The following is a 22,467-nucleotide window of genomic DNA, read 5'->3' as shown; positions in this document are numbered from 1 at the left end:
ACATTTATAGTGCATGCTGGGCATGTATTGATGTATCTTTATCATTGTTTCGCGATAAAATGCACCAATGAAGATATTTTTTTCACATGTTGATTCTATCCTCCCTGTCAACTTTTCCTGTCACAGATAGCCAGGCTCTTTTATCTCTCATCCCTTCAACCATGACCAAGTGATCGGTTCTAGCTCTTCCCTCTCTCCCATACCTAACTCATGTGTTCGCTATGAGAACCGTCGGGGATGGAGGTTCTCAACCCCACCAGCTTCAATCGAGATACCGCCGGCCGTTAGAAACATCTGTGAACCCGTGGACCTCGAAACACAGCGTCCAGGCATGCAGATGGGGTGTCACCTGCGCGCTCAGCTGATTGGCTCCCCCTCCCGTCCCCTCCCCGCGGCTCGTCCGTTCTCTCCGCGACCTTTGACCTCGTTCCGCCCCGCCGACCGACCCCGATGCATATGGATACCGCCCGCGGCCCACGCCGGCCGGCGACACATGCGTATTTCTGATTTCAAACTGATGGGGTGTATCGGGAGACTGTGTGGTTTGCTACGGCCTGGGATGACCTAAGAAAGGTCAGAGCGTGAATTGGAGGGAGGAGGGGAGGGAGATCGAGTCTGCTGTCGTGACCGAGTTTATGTGGTCGGAGTGCCGTGAGACAAGATTCGCTTCGCGTGTAACAGACTTTGGTCGATTTTTAAGCTTTGTCATGTAGGTATTTTATTCTTTAGGATTTTGCAACTATTGCGAAGGCGGTTTTGTCCTTTATCAAGGTGTCTTAGTGGCAATCATTGTGTTTTGTCTAATTCAATGGCTGTCAATAATGTGCCATACAGCATGATATGCAAAATGTTTTATACCCGGACGGCTGAAACGCGGCTGACAGGCGACAGCGAAAACAGAAAGGCATGGTAACTGCCCAATCGAGATGGCATGGGACAAAATTTGTATCATTCACTTGATAATTTTGAGAGTGATTACTGATGAGTGGAACCAGATGAAAAGTCAAATACCTGACCTGAGGTTTGCAATTGGTGTGGAAATGACGAGGAATTTGTCATATTGGCATAATCGCGGCCATATTACTGATTCGGTTTGCCGGTGTTCCATTTATAGGAAAATGCACATCTAAGCATATAAATAGTTCGCATGATAGGGAACATATTCGCTGAGCGGTCCTTTCCTACGTGTTTAAGTCACCTGTTGCTGATAGATTGAGCGAATTTTCCTCATTCCTCTACAATTACCTTCCTTGTTGTGGATAGTTGGCAGGCAAACGCATAAGCAGCCCGTCATAGCTGTAATTTGTCCGGAAATATCTCTTTTTGGAACCACCTTTCACTCGCCACCGGAGATTTGCCTTTCCTTTCGATACCGCCTGTTGTGATACCAACTCGTGGTGTTGTGCTGTCTCCTTGTTAGGCGTTATTCACCAATCAGCGCCCATCAGCCGCTGACAATGTGAACTGATCGCATTCACGACTAACCCCGATTCGAATTAGACCCATTCAGGGCGGATGTCGACGCCTGTCGGTGACACGACAGGTCACGTGACCCGGAATTGCGGGCAGACAATGTCATTCACAGGACATTTATGCAGATGCTCATGTTTTGAAGGCTTCGTCTGTCAGTTGTCATCGAAACTTAGTAGTTTCCATAACATTTCTTCGAAACTATAAACTGCCCTTTTTCTTGATTTAGTCAGTTGTCTACCCTCGACATTCGTCTTCAATGAAGATTAATTATTAACATATCCCCTTCACCGTTACATTTTGCGGTTGATGGAACTGCTTGCTGCCCTTTGAGGTCGCACAGCTCACCCTTTAGTGGGACGATCGTGATCTGTTTCACCCTCCCTCCGCGGCGCCACTAACCTCATTCGTAGTCGATAGCGGCTCATCCTCTTCCTGAGGCAGTAAGAAGCTGACCACACCACGCACATTACGGCCAATCATCGACCACGATGACCTGGGGTCAGCTGACAGAGCCATTGGTGACCTGGGGTCAGATGACCGACCTATGGATGGTCTGGGGTTATTTGTCTGCGATGCTGAGAACGAGCTGAGTTATTCGCTGTGTTATTGAAACGTTCAATCTCCATGTGAATGATTCTCGAGTATCTGAGCGTCATTAGCTGATCCTCAAATTGTTCTTCTCCCTTGACCAGTGGCCATGCCACCTTCCATCCTTCCTGGTGGCAGTCTTAGGAGCTCATGCCCACACCCTCTCTCCTTCCACGACCCATGTGAATCAGCCTTTTCACGGGGTCGTCTGAGGCGCTCTCGGTCGTCCAGCTGAATAGACGCCTCGTTACCTGTGCTCCAAGCTCCATTTTCAGCCGCCCCGACTGAGGCGGGCGCGGGCGTCCGGGCGCCGGGCGCCCGAGCGACCGAGCGACCGCACTGTAGGCCGGCACCCTGAAAAAGCGCTAGAAATTCCCCCAAACTGACTGTCCGCAATATGAACAAAATAGGTATCATTTTATCCCAAATTGATCGAAGAATACGATTCCGATGCTAGTTTTGCCCTTAGGTCAAAACTGAGGTCGTCAGTTGTCACCAAACACAAATCAATTTAGACTCTCTATAGGCCACCACATTTACCGATTTTAATGATGAACTTTAGTGGTAATTTATTAGTTGACCAATCGTCGTTTTGAACGAAATTTCCTGTCAGACTAGTTCAGGGCACTGTTGTTCACTGTGCCAATATCATTCTGACATATTGCATCGCTTTTCTGCAAGATAAGCTAGCTGTTTGCAAGCAGCTGCAAGACGAAATTTAAAATCATATCCAATTTTTTAATTAGACTTTTATAAAAACGTTATTTCGAGCGGCTAAAAATGAACATTTCATACTAGCCTCTGATTACTCATCTTTTGTTCCATATAGGTGCTTTGCTGCTTTTCCCTGCTACTTTTCGAGATATGCGCCAGTAAACCACATGATGTAGGGGCAATTGTCACCTCGCCGCTCTACTGAAGGCCCGGCGCTCTTTAAAACACTGGAAGTTGTGAAAAACAAACGCTTATAATCTAAATGAATTATATGTCCCTGAGCTCAGAATTGATCAACGCACACAATGCTGTCAACATTTCTGGGCCAAACTAAAAAATTCAGTCATTATTAACCCCTAAACACAAGTCAGTGATAATCAACAACAACTTGCTCTTTAGTTAGACTTTTTGAGAAATGTTATTTCGAGCCGTTAAAAATGGCCATGCCATACAAACCACCAATCATCTTTCTGTCATGCCCTACTCGCAATTTTTGCTAATGCCTGCTACTCTTCGAGGTCACGTGACCTCACCATTAAAAGTGAATGGGGAAATAAGGAAACTGTTGTTTTTGCGCATGGAATGATTTCAAACTATCTCAAGCACACGGAATCGTGATTTCGTGCACTCCTTGCAAGATCCGATGCTTTACTTTTGCATTTTTGACCTTCCGTGACGTCATTTATGACGTCACACCGGTCATAGGAGTTTCTCGTCAATAACTCATGATCAAATTGAGCCAGCGACTCGGGAAAGCCACCAATGGACTCGGGAAGACCTCCCGAATCGAATGATATGCGATACGACCTCCTTCGATTAAGTTCGTGGCCTGATGGGCTCTGAACTGACCTTGACTCGAGGTCAATACCTTAAGTTGACCTCACCCGAACAAAAAGTATACCATTCGACGCGCCTGAGCCAGGCGAACACGACGGTGCCAAAATCGCTGCTCTGCGGCCATTTTTTGCGAAATTATTTGCCAAAAACCAAACCCTATCTTGGGCTTTTTGACTTCACCTCAGAGGTTACCGGTTGACCTGGGACCTTAAAATCGAGTATCAATCGTTCCGCCTTGAAACGGCGCACACGCTTGTTTTTTCCGCGAGGCTCTAGCTCCATTAAGGGCGAAACGGCAAAAAGGGGTCGTACCAACCCTCCCCCCTCGGCCGGCCGAGGGGGTGGGGGGTCCGACAATAGGTCCGGCGAGGGTTAAGCAGCCCCACTTCGTTTTTAGCATGTTTGCTTGTAACTGAGATCAACAACTCAATCACAAATGATTTCTAGCACTTTTCCGGACCCCCGGCCCAGTGTGGACCGGGGCGCCGGGGCGCGCGGTTTCACCTGCCTTGGTCCTAGACTCCTATACAGTATACCCCAACCTGACGACGACCGGTGATTACTGGACTGATGACTCACGACGTGCCAAGGCGCCGGTGAAAGAGAACTCCGCTGTGGCCGACAATGGGCGCCCGAGGAAGGGCGCCGATTGGTCAACTGGCTGCGCTTTTTAAGCCGCTTTGTTCATGTATGACATGTGATAGAAAAATGATCCATGAAAATGATAAATGATGAACAGCTGCGTAATAATGGTCAGTTTTGGTGTGATTTTTGGTTCAGGGAGACGATCAACTGTTGAGAAATGCGTTGTAGTTGTATTCCATCATTCAAATGTTGCGCAACTTTATGAAGAACGAGGCACCAGAAGACGGTGTTAAACAGGTGTTGGTTATTAGCTGAGTTACCGAACATGCGTTAGGCTTACAATACAGCAGCTATTTGAAGATCGATAACTTACTTTTTACCACACTAACGAATAGCATCGCATCTACGCAACAGCTAACATTGAGAATAGGCACGGGAAAACATGCTCAGGAAGTCAGGAAATATTATTTTTATGATGTGGTGATCAGTATATTTATGGTGATGAGTGTATTGAAATATGCCTGTACGTTATACAAAATAGTTATTTGACTTTGTACCCCGTACCCGAAATCAACCCCCACCTCGTCTTTCTCTCTTTCCGTTCGAGTGCGCTCCACGCGCGAGGCTCTCCGCTTCGACTGATAATCAGCGGTTTCTTCGGCTTTATCTTAGAGATCTCCACCTCGTCCAATCGTCCTCCGTCTCCTATGCGGGCCTCGTGTGCCACTCGAGCGGAACCTTGAGCTTCTCTGGAGGCACACGCTTTGATCGTATCACCACACACACAGTCCCACACACACACACACACACACACACTCACGCATTCAGAGACGGGCGACGGGTGCCTCTGGCTGCCGTTCAGCCTGCCATCGGCACCGATGATGGATTGTGATGACCGATGAATCGCGTTCGCCGGTCAGAGGATTACGCATCCTGATCGGCCCCAATCCTGAACCGGATCTATTGGTCCTATGAGAGATCTGCTTGGTCCACGTAGCGGACGAAATCTCACGTAGACTTTGACCAGCTTCAATGCTCCAGTGAGACAGCTTCCTGGCTTCTGTATGTCTCAAAACACGATTCATCTTCGATGCTGTTGTTCGAGCTGTCATTGGTCCTCTGAGCAGCCAGGGGAGCCGTTTCTCTCCGATCTCAGAGTAGCTCTGCGGCTCCGTCAGGCTCACTCTTGTGTCAGAGGTCAGTGTGAGTCCGCCGCGGGGCCGACCGTCAGTCACGACTGCCCTCACTGACCGGGGAGAGCTGCCCGACCACCCTTCTCACCCCGACCCCGCGACCACAGACCGTACTCGAGCCACCCGACCCAACTACCCTCCCATTAGCGTGTCCCGGCTATGGGCCGAAGATAATTCGGCACTATAATTATGTCCTGCGCGAGGTGCAGGCTCGCCGCAGTGTTGATGATGTTAATTGGTCGACCAGTGTCCCATGCCGGCTGTCAGGTCACAGGTCGCGCCAGACATCCGCAGGGCAGGTTTCTAACCGCCTCTTTTTGGTGTGAGCTCGGGGAAGGGGATGGAAGAAATACGACTTTCTGCGGCGTGGTAAGCCGTCGTGGAGTAAAAACTGGCCGATTTGCCTTCCCTTGAGAGCGACGAAACGACCCCAGCAGAGGCGAGGCGTATTTGCTGAAAAACGCTGGCGGTAGCGTTCTTCCATGACCCATGTGAATGAACCTACGGCCTGCAAGTCAACTGAAGCGATTAATTTTAGCGTCGTGTCAGATGGCATGGAAGAGAAAACATTTCATGCCGCCACTGTTCATGAAATACCATTGTTTTCTGGTTGTCTTGGACTACCTGCACGGAAATTAAATTAAGTCTCCTCATATCCCCTACTGGCCCACATGTCCGGGACCTTCTCGGCCCACTTTCCACCGCGCGCGGCGGGGGAGACAGGAACGAAAGCAGCGCTGACGGCAGGTCGGCACTCGGCAGACATCGGCCACCCGCAGGGGCGTCAACGGCTCCCTGGTGAGGTGTCGCTCAGGTTCGCTGGGCGGGGACGGCGGCGGGGGCGGACTGCCCCAGTCCTGTCACTAGGTCCTGAGCTGCCTCACACCCACCAACCGTCAAAGATATCTCTCGAGGCGGCGTTACGGCAGCGCCAGCCTCACGCGACCAACACAGAACGGTGTGTGGTATTTGAAAGGTTTGTTACAGCCATCAAAGTTCCCCGAATCCCGCTCTGTAGCGCTCCGTGGGAATATGATGCGCCTCGTGGGATGATGTGGCCACACGGGCGGTTAGAGCCTCATTTCGTATCAGACAATCCAGAGAGTCCTTAGACTCCGGTAGAGCGGGCGACGCGCTCCTCCCTGTTCTGAGGAATGCGGACGGTCCGTTTGCCAATGGGCCGCTAATTTCCTATTTGCCCTGGCGCTGTGGGGAGGAGCGGACCCACGGAGGCGGTCGGCAGCACCCCCGTCTGTTTACACGACGGTACCGGTAGGTCGGGAGAGCCCGGTGACCGATTACTGCTTATTAGCGCCACAAGATGGATGTGCATCCGCCGATCTACATCACCGAGAGCTGCGCCACTTGCGCAAATAACAATCGAAGAGGATCGGTAGAGGGAACGCCCATGAAAATTGCGCCAACTGCCTTTGTTTCCTAAGCGAAATGCCTGTTTTCTCCGTATTATATGTGATATTTATATTCGAAGACATTGTTTTTATATGTATTCTGCGTCCTTATATGCTCCAATTTGTCGGCCAGCTATCATAAAAAGGAAACCCGGAGGAATTCTGAAAGAATTGGAACATCTTCAAACCCCAGATGCCCAGAGCTGTTGGTCATCTCGGTTACACGATCGAGGCGGCGCTTCATTAACCTGATAACATCAAGTAGCGTTATCGACGAGTGATCGCCGTGCTTTGGACATACCGCAATTGTTCGTAACGTCAAATCGAAACAGAAGAGGACCGCCGAGGAGTTGCCGGTCCCGTAGCTCAGTTGGTAGAGCGTTGGACTCCGCGTGGTGAGAGCACGCGTTCCCGGTTATAACAGTCCGGGTTTGAAGCGCGACGGGCGCTTGACATTTATGGGCCTCCTGACAGGTATGGCTGCGGTTGATGGCAGGCCGTAGCCAGGCGAAGTCAGTGAGGGGACCGGCCGTGCGCGGCTATGTGCGCACGTTAAACTTTGGACTCTAAATTCTGCCATAAAACTGGAATTGCGCGATCGGAGGGTAGAGGGCAGGGTCACCGCAACAAGCTTCGCTTAGCAGTGGCTCTGTCCTTGTGAATCCTTCCTATCAAAAGGTTCGGACTAAATTTATAAAAAAAGAGGACCGCCCGTTTAACAATTCGAAACAATCGGAATGATCGACTCTCTGCGGTTTGTTACCGTTAATTTTAATTGAAATTATTTTGATCTGGCTCATTGACTTAATTTATCGAAAATTGGGTTGCTATAGGCTCAACTCGTTCATGGATTTGCTGTTTATAGACGAAAAGCGTTTGTGTGAATAAAACGATGCTTGAAATGGGTGTTCTAAGTTGGGGGTTCAAGTGGTTCACTTCTGCACCCATTGCGATATTTACAATTTGGCACGTTGTAATATGCTCCTTAAAATTTAGCGGACAGCAAAGCCAGCCCGTTTCCTGAGTCAAGCGATGTCCCCTTCTGAAAGCTCACCTATAAACCCTCAGTGGTTCGGCGCTACCGGAAGCGACTCTTTCCGGTGGTGTTTTCACACGCTCAGGTCAGGGCCGCGGGCGCTCGCCGGCCGCTAGAGAAGCTCCGTGCCCGCTCTGCGGAGGGCAGTTCCGGCCTGAATCGTGACGCGGACGTGGACGCTACTCATCCTGCCGGGATCGGGATACTTATGGCACTTTGTACCTGAGCTGCAGCGGCCTGGAGCCGTTCAGACCGTCAGTTGATAGTGTATTGTCTCGCCCGCCCCGTGTCCTGTTTGTTGTGAACAATGGTCAGCCGAGTAACGGAAGACGCGCTGGATGATTTCAGGGGCGGTTATGACCGTTTATTAGTTCAACTTTCAGCTGATGAAATGTGTTACTGGGAAAGGAGAAGCGGCAAGAGTGAGAAGCCTTTTCGTGCAGCGGTTGCATAATGCATAACGTATACGGAGACAGTACACACTTTGCAACGAATCGTGGTCTGCTGATTTGGGACCGGCAAGGAACGGTCTAAGTACAGTTATGCAGCTTGTCAATATTCAAACCAGACTCTGCTAACCCGTGAAGAAGCCGGATGAGCTCCATGAGACTGGCCTAGGGGTGTCGGGACCTGATCGTGATCGAGTCGTGAGGAAGTCGTGAGCGAGAGGTCACCCGTGAACTCATCGTCGGCCGGATAAATGGATCGCTGGCTGTCAGAGGGTTCCGAAACACGAAGTACAAACGATGGAGCGGGCCGGCAGGGCGCAGCACGACACTGGAGACGCCAGTGACCCCGGAATGACCTGACATCGCTCCTATGTGACCGTCGATCTGACCCCGGACAGGCATCGACGCAACTCTGACACGACCCTCACATGGTCCCAATCGGGAACTGAGTGGATCTCAACTGAAACATTCGTGCTCAGTTGTTCACTGTTCAGCAAGGCCGGAGCTTTTCAGCTTTTCACCGTTAGCTTTTCACTAACAGTCAGCATGGATGTAAATGCTATTTTGGCCTCTGTTTCTGAGATTTATGGAAATTCTTGAATTGTCTGTAACTGGAGTGGCAAGTGAAATTTCACTGCATTCGTCAGACCCTGCGGAGGCTGGCCTGTATGCCCATTCTGGAGGCACCCCAGCGTTGTTTGTGTCAGTACCTCCCTCTCAATCGATTGACTGACGCCCGGGTAATTGAAGGAGCTTCGATGAATATTCAGTTCTCATAGAGGCCGTCTGGATAAGGCAGCTCTCGCGCCTGGAATGCCTCCGGTCGTCACTGAAATGGGAATTTTCTCTTCGTGATGGACTAGAAGTCATTAGCAACCGAAGTAGCAACGGTTCAAATAGCTCCCTGCATTCAGCCATGCGTGGTTAACCGTTGGCTCATTTCCATGTTCCGGGATTCACACATATATTTGACCGCGGGCAGTGACCCACGAACGAACTGGAAGTCGCCTTGTGACATCACACCGCGATATTTCGTATTCATCTCACGATCCCCACACATTGTTCTCTCGAATGAGGTGACACTGAATCCACCACGGATTGCGGGCATCGGCAAACGTCCGAAATTCCACCGGTCTGTCTCTGGTCACTGCAGGTGCAGTGCATAAATGGATGAGACGATTCACCACCTCTTGACTTGCACTTATCTGATTCGACGTCTCGGCTCGACCCCGCTCGGCGCACAATTCTAGCGTCCATCTCTGCGTCCAATCCACTCTGTCAGAAAGGACTCCCTGCCGAGATTTCTGTACGCCGATTGACGTGTTTGTCACTCGTGCTTCACGTCCGTCCAAGAATAGTTTCCTCTCGCATACTCCCCGCTGTGCCTCGAAACAAACCCGTCGCCGACGACCTTGGCTGGAATGGAACTGATCGTCTCGTCGACAGGCACTGAGCGCTGATGGATAACGACGCTGAACGACCTGCTGTCCTGACGTAACTCAGGCGCCGGTCCCTCTGTCCCTCTTCGTCCCTCTCTGTTCCTCTTTCTCCATCGCGGCAGCTCTCCTGCTGAGCTGCGCCGAGATGAGGCCCGTGCCAATCGTGGCGCACGGTGCGCGGCAAACGTGGCCCACGGCGCGCACCTTTGCGTAATTGCGACGCATTAGCAGTGGAGGTCGAAATGTCCCGCCCATTCGTCTGTTTAGTATTGTGCGTGGGTCCAGTTCGGCGCGGTGGCTGAGGGCTCTACCTGGTGGGGTCGATTTATTAAACCCAAACCCACGAACGACGCTAGCAAACGCAGACTACGGGGCGGCTCCGATGGAACACCAGCTCTCAGCAACGACACACCCGCTGACCCACTGCGCTAGCTGGCGGTGTCTGGTCCGCGTGAGAGCGTCCCGTGTGCCGCTGCTGAGGAGCCATCTCGGTCTCCACTTTGGTCACGCCATCAACCGCTCTAACCGTGGGAATGATAACTGGAGAGCGGTGACCGCCGCCCTTCGGCGGGTCGAGCGGTGCGCCGGAGCTGATCGGGGTCACGTCAGTCCGAGCGGGCTCCCGGTGACCGACTAGGGGCGCCGTCCGATCTCCAACAGGGGTCAGGTCGGGTCAGATGGTGATTGCTGGGTCGGAAAGCTCACGGCTCATACTGACGAGAGACCATGCGTGCGTGACTGGGCACTGAGATATGTGTATGTCCATGTCGTAAAATCTCGTCCCATTGTCTTCTAATTTCGCTTGCATCACTGGTGATGAGAGAAGTCAGGTGAGGGCAGTCAGAGAAATCAAGCGGTCAACTCTAGGAGAACAGGGGTCAAACCATAATAGGTAGGCCAGCACAGGAAAATTATAATTAAAGCAAGCTGAATAGTTAAAACTTCTTTCCTTTCCGGTGACAAGTCTCTCTTTCATATGTCCTTGTTACTTGTTAGTGTCTTTATTTCTTCGCAGCCCTTCCCAATCCGCGTTGCCATCTTCTCTGAGGCTGGCTATCTGACCTCGCCTCCCACCATCGAACATTTCGCGTCTTCTCAGGTCACCCACACACGCACGCGCTGAAGCGAAGCCGGCTGCCACGGCCGGAGGACAGCCCGCAGACAGATCGAGACGATGCCCCGACAACTTCACGCAGCGAATTGAATAGATTGCGTCACGCACTTAACACGTGTGTACGCCCGAGAAACATTGACGTAGCGGTCCGTTTAGCGGGCATTGCTGGACAAACACGTCTGAATTTGAGGCACTGACATTATTAGCTGATGCGGGAGGGAGGCGTAATCGGGAGAGAACAATGGACGTCTGCAAGCGTCCATCTGCTGGATATCGAGCTTATCGCGCGACGCGACCTAGTGACCGAGGACTGCAGAACCGCTTCCCAAAATCGGTATGCAAGGAAACGATTGACATCAACTTGAGGACTGTTCCGTAGCAGGGTAGATGTGTCTGTACCAGGCTTTATTCCACATACTGATTTGTAGCTTTGACTTCACCATACCTCTCGGTGGTTGGTTGATGAAAGAGCAATATGAAGGTACCCTGCCTGCTCAAAGTATGTGATGTAACCCTGTATGGGGCTCTATCTCTGCCACGCCAGGTGGCCAAGCACCCTCGGTCATTAGGACATCCGTGATGAAACGAGTGCACTCTGCACAATGGCGTGAGTGCCGAGTGGAGAGCAGCTGGAATTTATGGTTGATGCCATGCAAAGGGCGCCCTTCGTTCAAGTTGGTCGGTCTGTTTGAATTTCCTGTAACGGCTAACCTTGCTCTCTCATCTCTCCACTCGCATGAGCTGTGTTGTTGAACCGGATGAGAATCCCATCAGATCAAAAGCTGATCACCAGCTGAGCGGGGCGTGTCTGACCTTGCTCGCGCCGCCTCGCACCGCACACACCCTGGCATGACTGGCACGGGCGCTCTGAGCTCACGGCATAGGCTCAGTGCAGCGGCGCGATGGAGAGTGGGTTCACTGATTTACGTCCGGACTGATTACACCATTCTGAAAGGAGGTGCAGGACCACCATGAAACAAATGGCGCCTCTCTCCTCCTGACATCGCGCAGCCCTCGATTTCAGCGCACCGCCAGCTGCATTGGCTGCAGCAAATTGTGCAATCACGCCCGGCAAGACGTTCGGCCGCATCACTTCCTGATAATTAATCTGAATCCAGTCCGGAATGTGGCCTAATCGGACGCCGCTAGGGCCTCCCGAATCGCTGCGATACATCAAATCCCGGCGGCGCAATCTGTCTTTCGATCTTGCGTGTCTGGAGACGACGTACAGCGCGCGCAGAGGCAGAGGGTCACCGTTGAGTGCTGGAATTACGTCGACTGCTGACCGGAATTATCCGCTGCTCCGAGCGGTCGGGCGGTGCCGCGGGCGGCGGCGGTTGGCGGTGTGGCGGTTACCGCCCCGGCCTCTTGGGACGCTCGGCGGCGTTGGAGGGCGGGTCGGGTGCAGGCCGGCCGACCACGCCAGCCGAGGCACAGGGATGCAGCAGCCGCGTCAGTCCCGTTAGTCGGTGACGCCGGAGGCGCTCAATCGTGCAGGGACGCCGACCGCAGCGGGCAGCTGCCGGACGCCGTGACCGAGAGGGTCGGACCAGCCCGGACCAGGGGCGGTCAGATGGTGCGGGGAGTTTATCCACAGATCGGACCAGAGTTGACCGCAGAGCCGGCCGCAGGGGTACAGATGGCGGATATCCAGGAGCCGCGCAATTCTAGAGCACCTGGTGGCGTGACTCTGGTCTGCACACAATAAACTTTAAAGAGAGCACTTTTATCTACACGCACTCTTTTTACCTAAACAGCACACATCAGTGTGTGGCTAAGCGGTCGGGCGACCTCATCTGACCCCAGCGGCTGCAGTCTAGCCTCGTCTGACCCGGTCGGTGACCACTGACCACCCAGAGAGCTCACCCTGAGCTGGGCTGCACGTGCGCTGCGGGAGACATATGGCACGTGCACGCTGGGCCTCAGGTCAGTGATGAACGCAGTCGTGATTCGCCAGCGAGCTGCGAGCTGATGGCTGTGAGTTCTGAGTGATGATGGGTGGGTGGGGAGGCTGGGAGAACGGAGGACCTCACTGTCGTCGGGTCTGACAGCCGAGTGATGGGTCTGTCCGCCCGCGGTGCCGGCCGCCCGGCGGGGTGTAGCGGGCTGACAGGCCGAGGGGCCGACCCAGGGTGACCTCTGGTCCGCAGGCGGCCTGGGCGGTTACACCAGAGCGGTCCTGAAATACCTACACCGGGTCGCCCGGCCCACCTGCCGACCGCTCGGCGACCGGGAGGTATGGAAATTTGGCCGAACGGCCACGCTCGGGCAAGGCCCAGCCAGGCGGGGCAGGTCAAATGCGTGGGCAGGGCGATTTGGCAGAATTAGCGGCTGGTATACTGCGTCGTTCGGAAATTTGATCCAACGTCCCAGCCACCGGCGGTATCCGACACCGGATCTGATCGCCACTTGCGTCGTGGTCGCCGCCTCTGTGGGGCTTCCTCTCCCCACCTGACAACTGATGGCGTCATCACACGGCCGCGCGAATTAGCCCGTGACACCGTTCGCACCAGTCACCTGTCGACAGCTCGACAGCAACACAAAACCCAGCGGCGAGGTAAAAGCGCTGTGTTTTGATTGCGATAGATTCACATACACACTGCGGCGCGCCACCGGTGTTGACCCATATTACGACAGCTCTCGGGCTGCCCCGACGCCGCCGCACCGACCATCCGACTGCCCCGGGGTGACCGTTTTTGCGGTTGCGTTCGACACCCAGCCTTCCAGTGCGTGCCGCCGGCCCCGGGCGGGCCGGACGACCGCCGCCGGCCAGCCGGCTGCATTCCTGCACCGTTGGACCGGTGGGGTGGAGGCCGGAGCGACCGACCCGGCCCTCCCTGCCACCGTCCATTCCGTCGCTGGTCTCACCCGTCCGCCGGCTGCTGCGGGGACCGCACTAACTACTGGCAGGGTAGGACGCGACCCTGGCAAAAAACGCGACTGGTCGGCGCCGCGGCTGCCATGGCCTGTCCGGCACCCCACTGCGCGGGTGCCCAGGAGCTGGATGGGAAGCTGACCACTGGCCGGATAGAATGACTTGTTTGTGACCACCGGCAAAGATAAGTGACCTGGAAACCGCTGAGTGACCTGTGACCACTCCGGTTGGCATGCAGGTGACCGTTGGTGACCGAAGAGGTCGTGCATGGCACACGGATCGTCCAGCTGCAGCTGCATGAACTTGGTGTTCAATCGCGTGGAACGGGCCGCTTCGGTCTATCGTTGCCGGCCACTGCCCACCTCACGCTGTATGCTGCTCGTCGCTCGCCCGCTGTTCGCTGCACGTGTATAGCGGCTGAGCGTGAGCGACCTGCTCATTTAGTCCCGGTGAGCCCGGCTGGGCCACGCGCGGCTCAATGTTGCCTCAAGCGGATCAGAATGAAGCTCGGCTAAAATACACCCTCGGCCACCGCGGCGTGTTGCGGTGCGGATGAGACGATCGCCGCGGGAAGCCGACGACTTGCCCAGCCGGCGCAACGCTAAACCGTTCGGAGACGAACGCAATCTGCATACCGGATCGGTATGCAGTATGCAGTCGCGAGGATCTGCCGGTCACTGGTCGCGCTCTGCTCGCGTGGGGTGTCCGATGGAGTCTGTGGGACGCCGCCCGTTTGTTCAGCCACTCCGACCGGTCGGTGATCCCGAAGAGTTTTGAATTCCTCCAGTGTTGAGAAGTCGTCTTGAGTGTCGGAGTTCGTTGAGGCGGCTGGGCGTGGGGCTTCCGCGTGGTGAAGAGAGCCACGGGAGACTCCCTTCTTGAGAGTGTGTCCACATGGATTTGGATCAGGCGGCTGTGTGAAAATGATCGCGAGAACAGTGTCGGCGCTGTTCCAAGTCTTCCGAGACTGTCGGTGTCAACAGCGAGGGTGTGTCTTTGCCACTGAACCGTGGGTCTCCAAGGACTTGCCCTCCTTCCGTTCACTGACCTGAGTCAAGTTATGTTTAGTACACACCTCACGGCGTCCTTCGAAGGCGGTTAGCTCTCGGAACACGTGCCTTGTTTGGTGCTGGAGATGCCGGAGGAGCTCTATTTTCTGTGTCAGTGGTAGCCGAGCAACCAGTGAAGCTGGATCAGGGAAAGTTTCGCATTAGACGCCATCAGGCATTGATTTGACTCAGGGCCGTGTAAGAGGTCAGTTCTGTCTGCCTTCAGTTAGACCATGCCTCATGAATCTTATGTGCCAAGAGTCAGAATATGCGTGGCCCTATGCGTGGCCAACTGGGCCACGGGGTGTGGGCTGTACCCAACTGTTGGTGTTTGCGCCTCACTGAAACGACCTGGGGTGCCACGCCAGGAGGGCTCTCACCACGACATGGTTTATTCATAGCTTCACCGTGACTTTGTCTGAGATAACTCAGAGAAGAGAGGAAGTAGGAATAGAGGGGAGTAGTTCAGAGGTGAGTTACCAGTTGACGCGTGGGGAAGCACAAACATAGAGCACGTATAACGGTCAGGTCAGGCTTGATGACCTGAGCTCCCAATTTGCTGGGCATGCTGGGCATGCAGAAGCAGGCCCGGGCGAGGGGTTAACTATGAAAAAGTTGATTCACTGTATCAATGCTTAAAACATGCAGCCTGCTTTTAATGCTTTTAAGATATAATGCATCTGTATTTATTCCTGTCTCCTGACCTGTTGAATTCGCGCTGGATAATCGTCATTCGCCCGGTTTGGTGTTTTCTCATTATTGTAATTTCAGATTGATCGTTAGACGCGATAAAGTTAATCGCTCACCACACCCCGATACCCTGTCCACAAGGTCCGGGTCCGTGTCATGGTTTAGAACCCGCTCAGCGCTGTTCTGAGCTACGGTAACATAACCATGCCGTGTATGGGCTAGCTTATGCTGACGTGTTCAGTGGTTGGCGCATGGTCTGGAGAGCTTCATTTGGTACGTAATGCAGACTGCAGAGTCTGGCTCCTGTCTGTTCACGTGTGGATGCTCCTAGCTGTCACCAAGTTTTCCGCCGCCGTGTGTGGTCAGACCTGGTCACTGGTGGGTTATCAGTAATGGTCTCTTCTCTTTTGGTACGGTGGCTCCAACTCTTATTGGTATGGGAGACCCTCTGCCAAGTCCGCCAATGCCGCCCTCGCGTGTGGTCACTGGTCAGAATTGTCTGATTTGTACCCTCCCGCCAGTATAGTGACCCTGTGGTCAGGTCACACCATCAGACACGAGCCTCATCATCAGTCGAGTCACGTCTCGGAAGATTCAAATGGAACTGATCCGATCTCGGTCGTCATTCCTGAAATGGTATTACGCTTCTCATTCCTTATTCCTCATTCCTGGGTCTCCTGAGGCCGGCGTTTGCCCGACGACTCCTAATGACCGCCGGTGGCGAGAGATGTTCGAAAGATGGTGTATAAACCAGGAATGGAGGTGTATTGAAGTAGGTGGATCTTAGTGTCCTTTACCTGGAGTTATACCTTGAGCTTACCGCAGCAGAAGCGCACACACACTCAGTTGAAGACTTGATTGGCTGTTCCACGCATGGCTTATGAAGACAGTCAAGTTTATGGAACCGTTTAAAATCTGTCGCTTAGGTAGGTATTTGTATGTTGCCTGTCGGATCCTTTTTACTTGTGAACTCGGCGATATTTTCCCTTGGTCACTGCGGCTCAAAGTTCAGCTTTTCCTCTCAAGTTCCTCTCTGCCTCCGCTGGCGCCTGCCTGCCTTCCACCCCCGTCCTCTTCCCCGTCCCCGTCTGTCTGCCCCTGTCTCTGATGGACCGATAAGTCTGTTGTGGAGGCGGAAAACAACAATGTGCATCCATCACGACCTGTGACCCCCACGGTCTCCTGCCCCCGGCCAGACACGACTGGCGCCCGAGGTTCTGTGTTCGAGTCTATTGGCTGCTCTTTACCATCGCCCTCTCGCTTCCTCTCCCCATGGTACCAGTCACAGTTTGAGGAGAGAGGTCGGGAGAGAGAGAGAGAAAGAGAGAGAGAGAGAGAGAGAGAGAGAGAGAGAGAGGGAGAGAGAGAGAGGGAGAGAGGGTGGCTGAATTCACAGACGCTGGCCTGCGGTCGACTACATTTACTATATAGAACTGAGGTCCCAATTGGCCTCGGGCTCTGAGTATACTCAGAGCCCGAGGTCAATTGGGACCTCAGTTCAACTCATGACCGAATTGCGCAACCCCACTCGGAAACTAGACTGGAGAGTTCCCATGGTTAGAACTGACCACTGTTGAAAACCATTCAACGGCAAATTACTGGTCGGCCCCCTGCCAGCTAGGCAACAATTCAGTGCTGGAAAATATAGGTTTAGGGGAGTTGTGGCAACCTGTCTCCGACCGGAAAGAAACCAAATAGGTTTGAACTTCTAGGGTGCCCGAAAAGTGGTTGGCTTGCTCTGAAGGCTGAATATGAAGTATGGTATTGGTTTCACTTAAGATAGATAATAAATACAATCATTAAAAAAAACAGCCTCTGGATTTGCAGCTACCGTCTTGACGCCTGGGTAATGTGTACCATGCTGTCCGGCTGATTTGTGTGGCATTGCGGTAAGTAATGTCCCTGTCAAATTGACCGTGCGATCTTCCCACAGCGTGCTTAGTTCCGCCGATCGCCACGGGAGCGTCCATGACCTGTTGCCAGAAGTGTTTTGATGATAAATGAATGACCACATGGAGTGGACCACTGATACTCTGACCGTTGATCATGGAATGATCTGACCATTGACCATGTATCATTGACACTTTACCTTTGACACCTGAGGATGTTTTTCAGCTTCCGTGCATAATTAACTTTATGATTGTCCTTTAAATTTGCAGTCTCAAGTCCTTCATTGTTCACAACGGGCTCACTGCACTAAGATGGTAATCTAACCAGGAAACCGCCCGATCAGCGATCCTTGTGCTACATTTAGTGCTTGTGCAATGCATAAACGGTCTGGATTTAATGATTTGGGTTGCTTGAACACTCCTTATCTCACTTTTTAAATAGAGGAGCAGGATGGTGCAATCACGAAGTGAAAGCGTGATAATTGTCGCCCCTGTTTATTATTTCTCAGCTGGCTCATGCAGATAACCGTTGGTGGGCACTTAATTTGAAAACAGCACTGATGTGATTGTAACTCATGCTTGCAAGACTTCTACGAGTCCTATCAGCCAGCTTGTACAGTGACACAGCCTGAGTGATGATGTTCCCCCAGCCTTTCACATTTCTTATCTGAGAGGTCTTGTTTACGCTGCCGCGCAATGATTTGTTGACTTTGACGTTGGGAAAATCACAACAAAAAGAAGTTTCGCAAGGATGTGTCATATAGCTTCTCAGCTTCTCATCGTCAGATAAAACAAACAGTCGGCTTCATGCCCGGGCCTCGGAGGCAAACTTGAGGTCAAGTGAATTTGGTTCGTGTGATAAAAATTAAAAGGATAAAACAGCACTTCCGTTCGTAAACAGCTGAAAAACGAACGTCTGAGCTCGATATACAATGGTGACAGAATACACTATTACAGAATGTATAGTTTATCCTGTATCATCCTAATGACATCGCCGTATCGGCAATTGCCAGGCGTGAAATGGGTGAAAATTAGCAGGTGATGAATATTTTTTAGGACGTTAACAATTTTAAACGACTGAGTATGTAGGAGTCTGCCTCTGGTACCTACACATTTTCCGGACCAAGGCGTATACTATCGCGATAGCAGTTTTCAGCCAATTATACTTTTTTTAACACATGGGTAGGTATGTACCCCTCACGTGCACAAACCGCTCGTTCTTGCTGTGGCGGCTGTGCACCTGAATGCATTCACAGGTCATATAGCGGTGCCATTGCCTGCGGCTCTAAGATGCAGGTGTACTCATTACCTCACCACTGCTCACTGCCGGAACCCTAATGACGCTAACGGCCCCTGCAGCCACCCATCCCGCCGTCTAACCGTTTTGCATCTTCTCAGTCTCAGCGACGTGCCTCCCTAGTGCCTCCCTAACCTGCAAGTGCACTCGCCCGTTGTCCGCTGCCGACCGACCCGCTAACGTGCTGACATCTTTTCCAGCCGGCTGAAAGCTGAGCTTCAGCAGTTGCGCCGCAAGGGCGCGCTGCGTGTCGGCCTGGAGAGCAGTCGAACATGCGCCCGCTGCCGCACCGAGCTGGGGCGTATCATCAACAGAGGCGCACCCTGTCGCGCGTGCCGCATGCGGGTCTGCAAGAACTGCCGCGAATACACCGAGAATGGCCGCGACTGGGTCTGTGCTGTCTGCCACAAACACATGTGAGTGTTACTTGCCGGGAGAACGGCTGTGTCACAGCGAGCGGGCCGAATGTCAGCCTGCCAGGTAACGGCGGTCACGAATCACGATGCCTGTAAGCCCGAAGCCGCGTCTATTGATTGGGAGTTGGGACGGCTGCTGCTTACCTACTGGCTACTGCCCATTTCTTTCTGAGCGTCCATTGTTTCTTATTACTCATTCTGCAGATTATTGCAATTTTCAACAATTCATTTTTGCTAGCGACCCATTCATGGTAACAAATAACAGTCATTCCATAACCACGCACATTCAACTCATCAACATTCCCTTTCTAGCCTGACCCTTAATTAAATCACGTTTTCACTTGCCCCAGTCAACTAGCACTTGATTATGCGCGTGCGTCTGTGGGTCAGTCTGCGCTAGTGAAACGTAGCCCTGCCTCGTCGCTGCCGGATTCTCACAATTAGGCGGTCGGGGAGCGCTTCCTGGCGGAGGGTGCTGCGCCATTTGACCTGCCGGTCAATGTCAGGAACAGTAGCTGGAATCTGGGTCGACTGGTGGTGAGGTGGGCTCCACTCGGGCCCGTGGCTGACGGGCTTACGTGATGACTGCTCGGTGAAACCGATGCCAAAAATAGATCATGCGCGCTCAAATAAGGTGCAGCTGTTTTGGTGCATCGGTTGCGATGCATGCAAGCTGTTGTGGCACTCTTAGCATATTCTTGCTGACAGTGCTAATTGCATTGCTTGCCTTCGTTTATGATTTTTCGAATAAGCTTTTCCTTAGATTCACAGTCTTGCCTACTCTCATTCCTATCAGTACGACACTTCAAAGCGTCCTAGCTTAAAAAATGAGCCCCAAGAGTACCTATCTGGAATGGGATGAGTCACATTTCTGACATTTATATTTGACAAAGGCATGGCTCGTGAGTCGTGACACAATTTTCTCACATACTAAAATATTTCACAGTTTTCTACGTATTTTTCTCGTTTCTCTTTTTACGTGCCGTTGACCCTTGGCTATTCAGTATTCAGCCAATGTCAGCGGGCCATGACCTGTGTGTCAGTTGTCACACCACATCACAAACCTCATGCGGTCGTCGCAGCTGCGCTGCTTTTGCTGACGCAAGCTGACGGTAGCCGTCGCCACGTCTCTGAGGGGAGGGAGGGGAGGAGTGTGACCGTCACGGTAGCTACCGTGACGGTGGCGGTTTCTTTACATCAAAAGAAGCTTCCGGCCGCCGGTAGCTCGCTCGCTGTTCCGCAGTGTCAAGGTCTGAGAGACCGACTGATGCGTCGGCGGTGATGCCTCAAAACGGCTGGGATCGTCTCAGATCGTTACGAGGATAGGTGCACGAAGACATCGGGGCTGGGTGAGAAATCAAAGCTGCTCGACGAGGCTAAGCATAATGGTTCGAAGAATTGCCAACCGTTGTGCGAAGTAGTTGCCAGCACCCTTCAGGCTTCAAATGTTGTCGGCGGTGGCGCCTCAAAACGGCTGGGATCGCCTCGAAATAATTTCGGGGTATGTTCAAGAACATATCGGGGCTGTGTGAGAAATTAGAGCTGCTTGGGGGACGAAGGTTCAAAGGTTTACCAGCCCCAGTGCGCAGTATTGCTGGCGCCCTTTAAATGTCGTCAGAGGTTAACATTAGGGTCGAATGTGAGTTTCCGGGATCAGTCATCTTCGCTGCGGTCATTAGGGAATAGTGGGGAAGCTTGACAGTTCGAAATCTCGGGAGGAGTGTTCAGAACTCCTACCGAGCTCGCGCCCCGCTCTGGGAGGCCGCCGTCGGTATCCGGTGGGTGTGGACGGCCGCGCTGCGGCAGCCGGTCATTCTCACGCGCATGGGGCGCGGTCGTATCTCGCTCCGTGCGGCCGGCCGCATTGCGCGCGTCATTTCGGCGCCTGCCACCGCAGCGGTCCCAGGCTGAGCGGCGCGGTTGCGCGCGCGATACCGCAGGCGCCAGACCGCAGCGGCGACGGTATTTTAAGCGGGCGAAAGCGGCGGCAATTCTGCGTGATGACGCTGGGGAAGAGCGGCACGCGCATTACATCCCGCCAGATGACCTCGATCTCTGCTCGGGGCTAATTACAGCCGGAGCTATTTAGCTCACCTTTATCGTGCGTGACATTAGTTCGGTTTGTTGCTTTTGTTTGGTGGAAAATAAAACTTTCGCACACCGCTATAAATACCTGTCAAAGAGAGGACTAACTACTATATCGTTGATATCTCGTCACGGAATAAGATCTGTCGTAAACTCATTGGAAATCGATATTTACAGGCACCCTGGATATTTTTCCACGCAGGTATCTCTATAGGTAGGCATATACCGACCTATGCATACCTACATAAACCTCGGTATAAATACCGAGGTCTTCGCTCCACTTAAATCCCGGTAACCCGGCTGTTGTTGACCTCCAACCTAAAAAATACTACAGGTGACTTAACCCGGCCGGGCCCGGGGGGTAATCCCAACCACCGCAGCCCGGGGGGGGGCGTTTTTCGCCCCCCCTGTCTAACTCCGTAAATAAGGGAGCTACGGAAACAAAAGCGATACCAAACGAAAGGTCCTTACGAGACGATTCTAATGCACCTAAAATTTTTGACCTCAGGTCAATTTTCAAGGTCAGAGGTCAAGGTCAAAGGCAAAAACCGCCACATGTGTAGTGATCTCAAAGTAATCCTTCTAGAGGACGGCAGGCTGCATCAAACCGGCAAAATTGGCTGTCAAACGAAAGAAGAGAATCTCAGGATTCTGAAAATGTGCTCAAAGTGAAAGGTCAAGGTCAAGGTCACGCTCAAAATTGACCTTTAACTTGGCACTTTTTCGCATATCTTGCGTGCTAACTTCCAAGATGTTTTGAAATGTTTTGAGGCTGATCAGTTCCCTATTTGTGGTTCATCTTACGATACAAGGCTGCTCAAAGGTCAAGGTCACAGAAGAGTATCCCTGCTAGAGGCTATTTCACTGATTCAAGTTAGTAATAATAAATAAGACAATTGTGCAATCCGGAAGCTCTAAATGAAGGCTTAGAGGAAAATAGATGCCAGATTCGTGATCAGCGGGTACAAATCCTTCATAAACGACCTTTCATGTGTCAAGGTCAACCAGAGGTCATTCGAGGTCACATGAGGTCAACATAAAATTTGACCTTTTCCGAACAAAATATATATCATTCGACGCGGCTTGACAAGGCGAATGCGATGGTACCACTGCCGTAGCTCTAGGACCATTTTTGTCGAAGTTATTTGCGAAAAACTAAAACCACATTTCGGGGTCGTTGACCTGACCTCTGACCTCAGGTCACCAAAACTATTTTTCTATTTTTCTCTAGGTCAAACGCTACACAGCCGTGCTCGTAATTTGTCTTTATCTCTAAAACTCTATTTTTAGCAGCTATTTGAAGTTTGCGTCTGTGACGCCGAAGTTTGC

General features: G+C 52.4%; 1 protein-coding gene across 1 annotated transcript in view; it reads left to right on the top strand.

The window, feature by feature from the left end:
- LOC122383132 overlaps window positions 1–22,467 on the top strand; it is a 119,941-nt gene that overhangs the window by 4,105 nt on the left and 93,369 nt on the right. The window contains exon 2 of the mRNA XM_043369281.1: window positions 18,838–19,053. Within this exon, the coding sequence (XP_043225216.1) occupies window positions 18,838–19,053 (216 nt within the window). The remainder of the gene's footprint in view (window positions 1–18,837; window positions 19,054–22,467) is intronic.

Source organism: Amphibalanus amphitrite, unplaced genomic scaffold (assembly GCF_019059575.1).
Source record: "Amphibalanus amphitrite isolate SeventyFive unplaced genomic scaffold, NRLGWU_Aamphi_draft 000156F_arrow, whole genome shotgun sequence".
Lineage (NCBI taxonomy): Eukaryota > Metazoa > Arthropoda > Thecostraca > Balanomorpha > Balanidae > Amphibalanus > Amphibalanus amphitrite.
This window is presented reverse-complemented; position numbering and strand designations above follow the sequence as displayed.